This window comes from Emys orbicularis, chromosome 2 (genome assembly GCF_028017835.1).
Source record: "Emys orbicularis isolate rEmyOrb1 chromosome 2, rEmyOrb1.hap1, whole genome shotgun sequence".
Classification (NCBI taxonomy): domain Eukaryota; kingdom Metazoa; phylum Chordata; order Testudines; family Emydidae; genus Emys; species Emys orbicularis.
The window spans coordinates 124,392,261-124,404,708 of NC_088684.1; the positions used below are offsets into that span (position 1 = coordinate 124,392,261).

Consider the following 12,448-nt stretch of genomic DNA (forward strand, 5'->3'; position numbering starts at 1 on the left):
TAACAGTAACAAGAAAATGATCTAGTGATAAGACTACCGGAGAAAATTGCATTTTAAGAATGTATTTTAGACTTCCCCATTATCTTAAAATGAGGCTTATACTCTGAAAAGTAATGCACATATCATAGTTGGGTACAATATGCCTCAGTGATTTGTTATATCAAGTCTCTTATGTTACAAGTACACAATTTTCTACCTGCTGGCACTGAAAACAGTGAAAACTGACAATCTAGTTTTTTTTTTTTTCCTGGTTCATGCATCACCAATGCATTTTGCAGCTAGAACCTAATTAAAAGGGTGGTTTTGGGTAAGACCAAAAATAATCCAGCACACACTCCCAATGTTATATTGGCTCTGCATTAACGACAGGAAAAGGTATTTGTTACTTAATGCAAGCAGATACCAATTATTTGGGAAGAGCAGATCTGTTTAAAGAAAAAAGAGTTGCAATTTTTTACATGGTCCCTTTTCTTACCACCACACTTGGTGTCTACAGCGCTGGGTAATAGAAGAATGAAGTCTTCCTGTATGACAGTTGTCTGGGAACAAAAAAACCAGAGGGGGAATTTATGGCCAGCGTGCTTACTGGGGTTAAATTGGCATTAACTGTCTAGTCACCTGTCAGCAACAAATTAACGCAGGAATAATTATCAGTAAGCAATGGTTGCTCTCAGTGCAGGTTTTGACAATCTTCAAGTACCCCTGTGGTTGTGGCAAACAATACATAGAGGAGATGGCAGTACAGCATAGAATCGCATGTATTCTGAGTCCAGGGCATTAAGAGGGATATATTTTGCTCCTCTTCATTCCTAAAATTACTTAACAGCAGCACTTCAGCTGAGCTAACTGAAAGATGATTAGGAATAAACCTGATTTAGTAAAACTACAATCCAGTACAATCTTTAACATGTTCCTGGAGAGGAAAGATGCAATTTATAAATGTTGCTGCCCAAAAAACCCCCATGAAGCCATATAGTAACCCTAGTATTCTAGGACTCCTATCCCACACAAAATCCTACTCACCTGCTACGCGTTCGTCTGTCTCCCTGTTTCCATCATCAGAGTATCTTGCAAAGTCTAAGGAATCAAGGGTACTAATGCTTCCAGCTCGATCTACAAGAGGTGAAACAGGATTTTAACCGTTTGTAAAAAGTCCTAAAAATTGCAACAGTTCAATGAACAAAAAATAGATTTTTGGCGGTTTTAGTAATTTTAAAATAGATGGTTACTCAAGTGTTGTGTATGATTAAAATTTTATTTTTTTAAACCTTCACACGTTTTAAAAAGTAGTATAATAACAAAACAAGATATTTAAGAGCTCAATTTTTTTTTTTTTTTTTTTTTTAAAGAGCACTGTAGCAAGGCTATCCTGACTATAAGGAAACATGTAACAGTGAGGGGAAAAAATGTAACATTCTTGCGTTCAATAAAGTATGTCAGGAGAAAACTAATTCTCTGCTGGCTACACAACAATCCTTTTTCCATCAGGTGCCACAGAGTTTTTTTGTTTATATCCTTTTGCTGTTATACATATGGTCTAATTACTTTGTAATGGATTTCAAGAATACCAGCTCGGTTTGCATTAGAAATTTTAATTGCTAATGAGATGCAGGTTTGTGGCTGCCAGAATCCTTTACTTTATTCCCTGTTCTAATGTTTTGAGGAAGTTCAACAGATATACTGCAATCAGAAGAAATGCTTCTCTATAGTGCTCATTGCTGTTCTGTGTAGACAAGCCTTAACAGGCAACACCAAAACCACCATAAGAGAATGGGAGCAAAAAGTTAAAAAAAATTCTGCAGTAGGAAACTTTTTATAAAGATTTGTGCATTTTGCCAAAAATTTTTTAGAAAAGCCATTTCCCCCCCCTATATGCTTACTGTATATTTGCAACCTAAAGGCACAAATTTATAGTTACATATCAAAATTGTTAAAAGAACATAAAGGTTGCAAAGTCAAGCATTGAAAAGTTAGAAAGAGACATACTGAAGGTTGCCTATGCATTCTTAATTCAGCCCCCTTGTGTGTCTGCATTATGATAGTCTTTAATTACATGAACACATTCTATTTTTTTCTCCCCCACAGGACCCCAGCTTCATTTGTTGCAGAAGTTGGAATGTGTAGTGATGAGCCTGGGATTGGAAGAAGAGAAAGGCTTGTACATGTTAAAGCAGCTGAATGCTGCTCTGAAGAATTAGAGCAGTGGTTCTCAAACTTTTGTACTGGTGACTCCTTTCAAATAGCAAGCCTCTGAGTGCGACCCGCCTTATACATTCAAGACCATTATAAATGCTGGATGCAAAGCGGAATTTGGGGTGGAGGCTGACAGCTCGCGACCCCCCATGTAATAAGCTCCTGATCCCCTGAGGGTCCCAACCCTCAGTTTGAGAACCCCTGAATTAGATTCTATCCTTGCCTCTGCCACAGATACAAAACTGAAGAAAAAGCTTCAATGGGGTTGCACTCAAACTATTTAATGGGAGTGGAAAAGGCGCATATCACAGATAACTCACAAAGTACGTATGTAATTTTCACAAATAAACAACATTATAGACAAAGTAATCTAGCTCAGCTTGAATTTGTCTGGCCACATTAAATAGCAAGTGGAATAGATATCTGCATTACACAACGTAAATTAAACACTAGACTTAAGTGAAGAAAACTATTAAAAAAAACAACAACGAGTCCCTCTTCCCAAAAGGAAGATTCAAAACAGGCTTTAAATGTAGACAGAAATTTCAAAAAGTCAATTGTGAAAACGAAATTACTGAGAAACCTTAGGTAGCTGTACTTAGAAGTGTTGAATATTTTTCAACTTGTGTCATTTAACATCTTCATTAACTGAAAATGGTGAGCTCTATGGATGTTTCAGCAATATAGATAAACACAGTATAAATGCTAACTTGTTACTGAGCTTCCAATGAACCCACCTTATTTTGTAAATGCAGAATTCAGTTTTGTCCTGTCTAGGACATTCTGTTATGCAAGGTCAGGGTGCCAGACTAGAAGATATACTATTATACTACAATAACTCCTCACTTAACATTCTCTCGCTTAACGTTGTTTCAATCTTGCGTCCCTGCTCCATTACAGAACATGCTCGTTTAAAGTTGGCAATGCTCCGCTATAACGTTGTTTGGCTACCTGCTTTGTCCACAGCTGGCAGCCCCCCCCCCCCATCAGCTCCCCTATGCCCCCCCCCAGCGCCTCCCACCCACCAGCAGACCCCGCGGATCAGTGCCTTCCCCCTCCTCCCCCCGCCTCCTGCCCGCGGCAATCAGCTGGTTTGTGGCGTTCAGGAGGGAGGGGGGAGGAGCGAGGACTCGTCACACAGGCTCCCCATCCCTCCCCTGCCTCCTGGGGAAGAAGAGGCGGGTTAAGGGTGGGGGTTTGGGGGAACGGGTGGAGTGGACAGGCCGAGGGTTGAGCCCCCCACCCCTGGTGCTTGCACAGTAGGGGAAGCTGCAACTGCTGCTGCGCAATGTGCTTCTCCTAGCCTACAGCACCTTCAGCCTCCTTGCCTGCCTCGTCTGCAGTGCCAGTGGGCTGTGCCTGTGTGTGGTAATGCCGGGGCACCTCCCATTTCTTCATACTCAGCAATGATGATTATATTAAATTGTTTCTTTAAAATGGTTTAAAACTTATACCTGAATTAATTTGCTTGTTTAAAATTGTTTCAAATATATAGAATGCCTTTTGTCTGGCAAAAAATTTTTTCCCTGGAACCCAGCCCCCCTTGCCTTCCCCAATTTATATTAATTCTTATGGGGAAATTGGATTCGCTTAACATCGTTTCGCTTAAAGTCGCATTTCTCAGGAACATAATTACAACGTTAAGTGAGGAGTTACTGTATTAATTTTAGATAGTCCTTTAAAAAGTGGAAGTCAAATCCTAGTGAGGCAAATAGAAAGGAGCACAAACACTGCCAACTTAAGTGCAAGAGTGTAATAAGAAAAGCCAAAGAGGAGTTTGAAGAACGGCTAGCCAAAAACTCCAAAGGCAATAACAAAATGTTCTTTAAGTACATCAGAAGCAGGAAGCCTGCTAAACAACCAGTGGGGCCCCTTGACGATGAAAATACAAAAGGAGCGCTTAAAGATGATAAAGTCATTGCGGAGAAACTAAATGGATTCTTTGCTTCAGTCTTCACGGCTGAGGATGTTAGGGAGATTCCCAAACCTGAGCTGGCTTTTGTAGGTGACAAATCTGAGGAACTGTCACAGATTGAAGTATCACTAGAGGAGGTTTTGGAATTAATTGATAAACTCAACATTAACAAGTCACCGGGACCAGATGGCATTCACCCAAGAGTTCTGAAAGAACTCAAATGTGAAGTTGCGGAACTATTAACTAAGGTTTGTAACCTGTCCTTTAAATCGGCTTCGGTACCCAATGACTGGAAGTTAGCTAATGTAACGCCAATATTTAAAAAGGGCTCTAGGGGTGATCCCGGCAATTACAGACCGGTAAGTCTAACGTCGGTACCGGGCAAATTAGTTGAAACAATAGTAAAGAACAAAATTGTCAGACACATAGAAAAACATAAACTCTTGAGCAATAGTCAACATGGTTTCTGTAAAGGGAAATCGTGTCTTACTAATCTATTAGAGTTCTTTGAAGGGGTCAACAAACATGTGGACAAGGGGGATCCGGTGGACATAGTGTACTTAGATTTCCAGAAAGCCTTTGACAAGGTCCCTCACCAAAGGCTCTTACGTAAATTAAGCTGTCATGGGATAAAAGGGAAGGTCCTTTCATGGATTGAGAACTGGTTAAAGGACAGGGAACAAAGGGTAGGAATTAATGGTAAATTCTCAGAATGGAGAGGGGTAACTAGTGGTGTTCCCCAAGGGTCAGTCCTAGGACCTATCCTATTCAATTTATTCATAAATGATCTGGAGAAAGGGGTAAACAGTGAGGTGGCAAAGTTTGCAGATGATACTAAACTACTCAAGATAGTTAAGACCAAAGCAGATTGTGAAGAACTTCAAAAAGATCTCACAAAACTAAGTGATTGGGCAACAAAATGGCAAATGAAATTTAATGTGGATAAATGTAAAGTAATGCACATTGGAAAAAATAACCCCAACTATACATACAACATGATGGGGGCTAATTTAGCTACAACGAGTCAGGAAAAAGATCTTGGCGTCATCGTGGATAGTTCTCTAAAGATGTCCACGCAGTGTGCAGAGGCGGTCAAAAAAGCAAACAGGATGTTAGGAATCATTAAAAAGGGGATAGAGAATAAGACTGAGAATATATTATTGCCCTTATATAAATCCATGGTTCGCCCACATCTCGAATACTGTGTACAGATGTGGTCTCCTCACCTCAAAAAAGATATTTTAGCACTAGAAAAGGTTCAGAAAAGAGCAACTAAAATGATTAAGGGTTTAGAGAGGGTCCCATATGAGGAAAGATTAAAGAGGCTAGGACTCTTCAGTTTGGAAAAGAGAAGACTAAGGGGGGACATGATAGAGGTATATAAAATCATGAGTGATGTTGAGAAAGTGGATAAGGAAAAGTTATTTACTTATTCCCATAATACAAGAACTAGGGGTCACCAAAAGAAATTAATAGGCAGCAGGTTTAAAACAAATAAAAGGAAGTTCTTCTTCACGCAGCGCACAGTCAACTTGTGGAACTCCTTACCTGAGGAGGTTGTGAAGGCTAGGACTATAACAATGTTTAAAAGGGGACTGGATAAATTCATGGTGGCTAAGTCCATAAATGGCTATTAGCCAGGATGGGTAAGAATGGTGTCCCTAGCCTCTGTTCGTCAGAGGATGGAGATGGATGGCAGGAGAGAGATCACTTGATCATTGCCTGTTAGGTTCACTCCCTCTGGGGCACCTGGCATTGGCCACTGTCGGTAGACAGATATTGGGCTAGATGGACCTTTGGTCTGACCCAGTACGGCCTTTCTTATGTTCTTATATTCATTGAACCAAAACTTTCAGAACAGAAGCAAATGAAGAGAAACTCTCAGAAATCTTCAGAAGAAATTAACTTTTTGAGCAATTAGAGCAGCAGTGAAAGTTAGCAAGCCACCTACTAACAGTCTGGAATTCTATAAAGGGTTTTCAAGAGACATGGGTTTCTTTCAAGCTAGTCAAATGATACTAGTCCATGATAGCCACTCCAGATTAGATTAAATGCATTGATCAAGAGTATATTCTTTTTCTTACTATTTTTGGCATGTTTTAATTATTGTTTATGGACAAGAGTAACAGAACTAATGGTTACACAAGGTAACAATTATAAAGAGAGACAAATGGTTATATTTTAAAGGAGGGCATGTTCCATCCATAGGGATGGAACATAAAATGGGGTCTGCCAAGTACTAAAACCTTTAAAGCAAATGACTACTCCACAAACAAGCAATGTCATCACATGTAGTGTTCTAGAAGTTTTAGATTATATGAAGTAGTAGTTTCCTAAGGACAGTTTGGTTTAAATCCTGATGCATATGGGACAAAGTCAGAACCAAAATAACCCATAGCAATAACGAAAAATAACTTTGTATGATTGTAGGTAGTAGCTCACACCAGCATCCTGTTCTGGAGAGGCAATAGCGACACTGGTTTATTGCTGCCTGCTAAATAACTAGTCACAGTCTACTAAGTAGACAACATGAATAGCACTGAAAAGAGAGACTGTCCAAGAAGCTTTACCATTTGACCAGTACAACTCTAACCACAAAGTGTTTGGTCGCTGAAGCTGATTACATTCCATCACCATTTTATAAAATGATCTACTTCACTTACAAATTCACACTGACAGGATTGACAACAAGTATGTTAGGAGGAGTGATTTATAAAAGGAAAGTGTTCCAGGCTTAAGTTGTTACACAGTCTAACAGTTGAAGTCTAGGGTGAGTAGGCTTCAATTCAACCAACTTTAAAGTACAGCAGCAGACATTTGCTCGGTGTTTCTTACAGACGAATATGAAAAAAATCCCTGCTCTAAACAATCTTCATATTAAAGAAAGCTAAACCTTGTGTGTACTCAGTAATAGCTTCTTACATTAAAGATGAGACAAGGTGGGTAAGGTAATACATCTTATTGGACCAACTTCTGTTGGTGAGAGAGACAAGCTTTTGAGCTAAGCGCAAAAGCTGCTCTCTCTCACCAACAGAAGTTAGTTCAAAAAGATATTACTGCACCGACCTTGTCTCTCTAGCATCCTGGGACCAACACAGCTCCAATACTGCATCCTTTAAAGATGCAAAGTTTTTACGCACGTTTCTAGTACTTCATATTCTTTATCACTGCAGAGACAAAACAGCTTTGAGAATTCAAACTGAATTCTATTCTGGCACGAACAGATTTATCATCTAAATTCCAATTACAGAGCCGAACTTTGAGCAATCCCAGTGAAACACAGGGCAGAATTTTTATAACTATTGATGCATATGCCGGAGACAGCACAGCTTGATGCAGAATGCACGCTGTGTTTGCAGGTCTGGCAGTCAGAAAGGACATCTTTTCTCTTGTAAGCACAACTGATGTCTTAGGGCCATTAAACTCAGAACTCTCCTGCACCGAGTTGTTTGTCAGACTATAATCACAACTTAACAATTTTACAAAACATTTCAGTTCTTTTAACAAATATGATATCCAAAAAGATTTTAGCTCCCCTCCCCTTAAAATATAAAAGTTCATAATAACGATGTAACTGAATACTGGAGACGGAGTTGTCCAACAAACATTATTTTGGCCAACTGATTAAAAAGTTTAACATTTAGAAATATATAAATTAAGAATTTTTTCATCCCTGGCTATAAAACTCATCTGCTGCTTCTATTACACCACCCAAGAGCAGTGCAAGTATGGTGTCACTACACAAAGCTTTGTTTTGGAAAGAGAAAAATAATAGCAAAAATAGTTCTCCTCATTCTGGAAAATGACTAGGCAGTATGTCATTAGTTTCTAACTTTCTCAAAGTTTTACTTCATATGAAATTTCACATAAGTGTTCTAAAAAGGGAGCAATATTTCCCTTTGAAATAATGCTAGTGCTTTTATCCCAGTAGTTCCTAAGCTTTCACTGTAGCAACCCACGTGCGATGGTTTGGTGAGCAGGCACGCCTCTGTCAAGTCTCTTCATGTTATGCCCAACACAGCTGCCACCATCTCTACTCTTTTCTGTCTCTCCCACTGGAGTTATAAAAATTATTAGCTGCTCAGGCACAGAGATGACCAAGGATGATATGAACCACCCTGGCCTTGCTGGATGTAACTGAGGTGTACTGTGCAGAAGTCTCACTTGGATGCTGCAATGTAGCTTTTTAACCAGGCAGCACCAAAGTACTAGGCATACAGAGTCAGCATTTCTTCCACAGATGGGAATTCTGGGATATGTGGGACAACAGTAAAAAATGTTACAGTTGCTCCCAAGAGTAAGAGGTAGGGAGAGATGCACATCAGACAGTAACATGTTGCAAAATGTAAGTCTGTAGGTTGCTTTTAGGGGTTATTTGTCAAGTCTCTTTTTTCAGATTTTGCCATTAAACAAGCGGCAGCAGAAGTAAATATGTCTTGCTGTAACTTTGCCACACTGCCAAAAGCAACGCATATAGTTACCTATGACTCATTTCACTGTGACAGATCACATTTTGAAGGTGCTATGTTTCAGAATTCCATCTAATTGCTGTCAATAGAGATTTCATTCTGCACAGCATAAGACTCAATGCTTGAAGTGAGGTGAGTTATTTTGGATCTGTGGATAAATGTACTTGTTATGAGTGTGGAGTTTCCAATGTTGGGAGAAAAACGACTGAGTTATGTAAATAGTATTTGGATACTCTGAGGCATTTTTTTTGTGTGTATTGCAAAAGACCAGGCATCTGACAACCATTCTTTACTCTTTCACCATGCCACTCCCCGCTCATCACACACAATTCATCATACACTATGCTATATATTCCTTAAAGTGAAAAGCTGATGTTTATTCTATGTAGAATAACTTTATTATAAGTAGTAATTGCATTATTTCTCCTATTAATTATGTCTTTATGTTTAGTTTACTTTTCAAGAATTTGTAATTTACCACTATGTTTTTTACTTTAACAAGTTCAAATACTGCAAAATAAATCTTCTTGATATTAAAATCTTTCACTTAGTAAACAACAAACACAAAGGTTCCTGAGGATCTATGGGTAAAATACTGTGATCAATACAAATAATAATACATGGATAGCATCCACAACAAGTTTGGCAGAACTGAAGGAGACGACATCTTCCTGTTCAAGCAGCACTGCTCCTCCATGTTCACCAACTCCCGCCCAATTCTAGCTGCCTATTTGACATTTTCTAAAAACCTTCCAACCCCCAATCATATTTTAAGAGAAGGCTGACAAGATCCTAGGTCACCTCCCCCTACCACAGCTGCTCCCTTGCGACCTGGAGATTACTTGCAGTTCTCTTAACCCCTAGGCCTGCTCAGTATGCTCATTCGCTCCCACTGGCTGACGTCTCTTGATCACTCCTTCAAATTTCTTCTTAAAAATTCCCTCAGATTCCTTCCCCTCAAAATATAATCACGCTGTTGTCATGCCATCATAGAAAACCACCCTTGACCCCACCTGCCCCTTCAGCTACTTTCTCCTTTCATCTCTAAACTCACTGGAATGTATCTTATACAACTGTTGCCTCAAATTCCTCTCCTACAACTACCGTGGACAGGTGCCCAGGGGACCTGACAGCATCTGGTCAGATCTACTGACTGGACATCCAAAGTCTGGTTACTGCAAGCAGGGGAGGTGCTGGGTCATCACCTGTTCCAGCCCCTACTCAGCCGGGGCCACCTTCTACCTTCGTCTGGTGGCTGCAGCTCCCAGCCCTGGCTCCGCAGGCAAGTCCCTCCTAACCCAGGTGGGGAGGGGGGTGGAGGTGGGAGGCGAAAAGCAGCTAGCGATGGGGGCGCGGGGAGAGGAGTGGATGGGGGCGGGGCCTCAGGGGAAGAGGCAGTGTCCGATTTTTAAATATTACCAAGTTGGCAACCCTACCTCCAACCCCATCCCCAAAACCCTGGTCTTTCAGTCATCTCCTTGTAAATGTATGTCAATTTAAACTTGACAGGTTTTGACAGTGTTTTCCCACCACTAGTTAACACCATCTGTATAACAGTCACTCAGGTTCATAACTTTGCATCTATCTCTGAATTTGTCTATGCTGCAATGTAAGCCCAGGGTTAGTAGAACTCAAGTTAGCAGACCCTAGGTTTGTTAACCTAGGGCTTGAGTATCTACACTCATTTGTAATCCCAGGTTAGGGATTGTTGAACCCTGGGTCCCTACCTGGGTCTCCAGCATCTACACTGCATTGTGTGGGACCATACACATACACATCCCCAGACTTCCTAGCGCCCTCCTAAAATGTGGCCATTCTAGCCCTTTGTTTGTAGCATAGTGTGGAAAAACTTGACTGTCCATCAAACTTGAGTGTTCAGAGGACAAAGAAGGTTGGACCGTGGGACTTCTGGAGGACTCCCAGAACAAGAGTCCAGTGGGCTGCATCTACACTGCAAAGCAATAGGGGTTAGAACCCCAGATCCAGTCTTGATTCAGGCTTGGACCTGTGATGTGTGTATAGATAGAAGGGAGGTTTAGGCTTAAACCTGAATTCAAATTCTGGGCTTACACTGCAGTGCAGGCATACCCTTAAAGCCTCACCCACTTCCAGGCCCTCCTGATCCTCAAACCCTCTGCAGGTCCATTCAAAATGCTGCCGAGACTGTTCTGAAATGCCTCCCTCTCTTTCACAACAGCATCAAATTCAAGTCTCTTATCCTCACCTTTTAAAACACTCCACCCTTCTCAACTCTGCCCCTTATTTATTTTATTACACGGTCTCCAACCCCCTCTGCTCTGCCAATAATGCCAACCTCAACTCCCCATTTGTCCATTTCTCCCACAAGCACTTTTTCACTTTTTTCCATGTTGCCCTTTATTAATGAAATGCCCTCCCCAAATGAGTCAATAAAGCCCCATTGCTGCCATAATTTCTATAGGAAAATGCCAATTAGACTCATTAAGGTCAGAAGGGACCATCATGATCATCTAGTGTGACCGCCTGCATATTGCCGGCCAGAGAATCTCACCCACTCACTCCTGTAATAGACCCAGAACCTCTGGCTGAGTTACTGAAGTCCTCAAATCATGATTTAAAAAGACTTCACATTACAGAGAATGCACCATTTACATTAATTTAAACCTGCAATTGACCCAGTCCCCATGTTGCAGAGGACAGCGAAAAAACCCCAGGGTCTCTGCCAATCTGACCCTGGGGAAAATTCCTTCTTAACCCCAAATATGGCGATCAGTTAGACCCTGAGCATGTGGGCAAGACCCACCAGCCAGACACCTGGGAAATAATTTTCTGCAGTAACTCAGAGCCCTCTCCATCTAGTGTCCCCTCACCAGCCCTTGGAGATATTTGCTGTTAGGTGCTTGTGGGAGAAGTGGACAAATGGGGAATTGAGGCTGGCATTATTGGCAGTCCCATCATGTCATCCCCTCCATAAACTTATCAAGCTCAGTCTTGAAGCTTACGCTTTTTGCCCCCCCACTATACCCCTTGGAAGGCTGTTCCAAAACTTCACTCATCTGATGGTTAGAAACCTTCACCTAATTTCAAGCCTAAACTTGTTGAGGGCCAGTTTATATTCATTTGTTCTTGTGTCCACATTGGCACTTCATTTAAATAACTCCTCTCCCTCGCTGGTATTATTGAGCCATCATAGCTCCCCTCAGCCTTCTTTTGGTTAGGCTAAACAAGCCACGCTCCTTGAGTCTCCTCTCATAAGGTAGGTTTTTCCATTCCCCAGATCATTCTAAGCCCTTCTATGCCCCTGTTCCAGTTTGACTCCATTCCTCGGATCATCCTAGTAGTCCTTCTCTGCACCTGTTCCAGTTTGAATTCATCTTTCTTAAACATGGGAGATCAGAACTGCATACAGTATTCCAGGTGTGGTCGCAGCAGTGCTGTGTATAATGGTACTAACACTTCCCTGTCTCAACTGGAAATACCTCTCCTGATGCATCCTAGCACTGCATTAGCCTTTTTCATGGCTGCACCACACTGGCAGCTTAGTCATCCTGTGATCAACCAATACACTCAGGTTTTTCTCCCCTTTGTCACTTCCACCTGATACATCCCCAGCTTATAGCAAAAATTCTTCTTGTTAGTCCCTAAGTGCATGACTTTGCACTATTAAATTTCATCCTATTTCTATTACTCCACTTTACAAAGTTGTCCAAGTCTTCTTGTATGATATTCCAGTCCTCCTCCATATTTGCAGTATCTCCCAACTTTGTGTCATCTGCAAATTTTATTAGCACATACTCACTTTTTAAGCTGACAATCATCAAAAACTGCATACTGTATAGGTCGCTGATGCAATGACAAGTGCCCATCATTGTTACCTTCATCTGCTCCTTAC

General features: G+C 41.0%; 1 protein-coding gene across 1 annotated transcript in view; it reads right to left on the reverse strand.

The window, feature by feature from the left end:
- Nucleotides 1–12,448, reverse strand: part of RELCH (RAB11 binding and LisH domain, coiled-coil and HEAT repeat containing) — a 124,693-nt gene that overhangs the window by 104,079 nt on the left and 8,166 nt on the right. Inside the window, exon 2 of the mRNA XM_065398797.1 lies at nt 1,024–1,113. Coding sequence (XP_065254869.1) covers nt 1,024–1,113 — 90 coding nt within the window. The remainder of the gene's footprint in view (nt 1–1,023; nt 1,114–12,448) is intronic.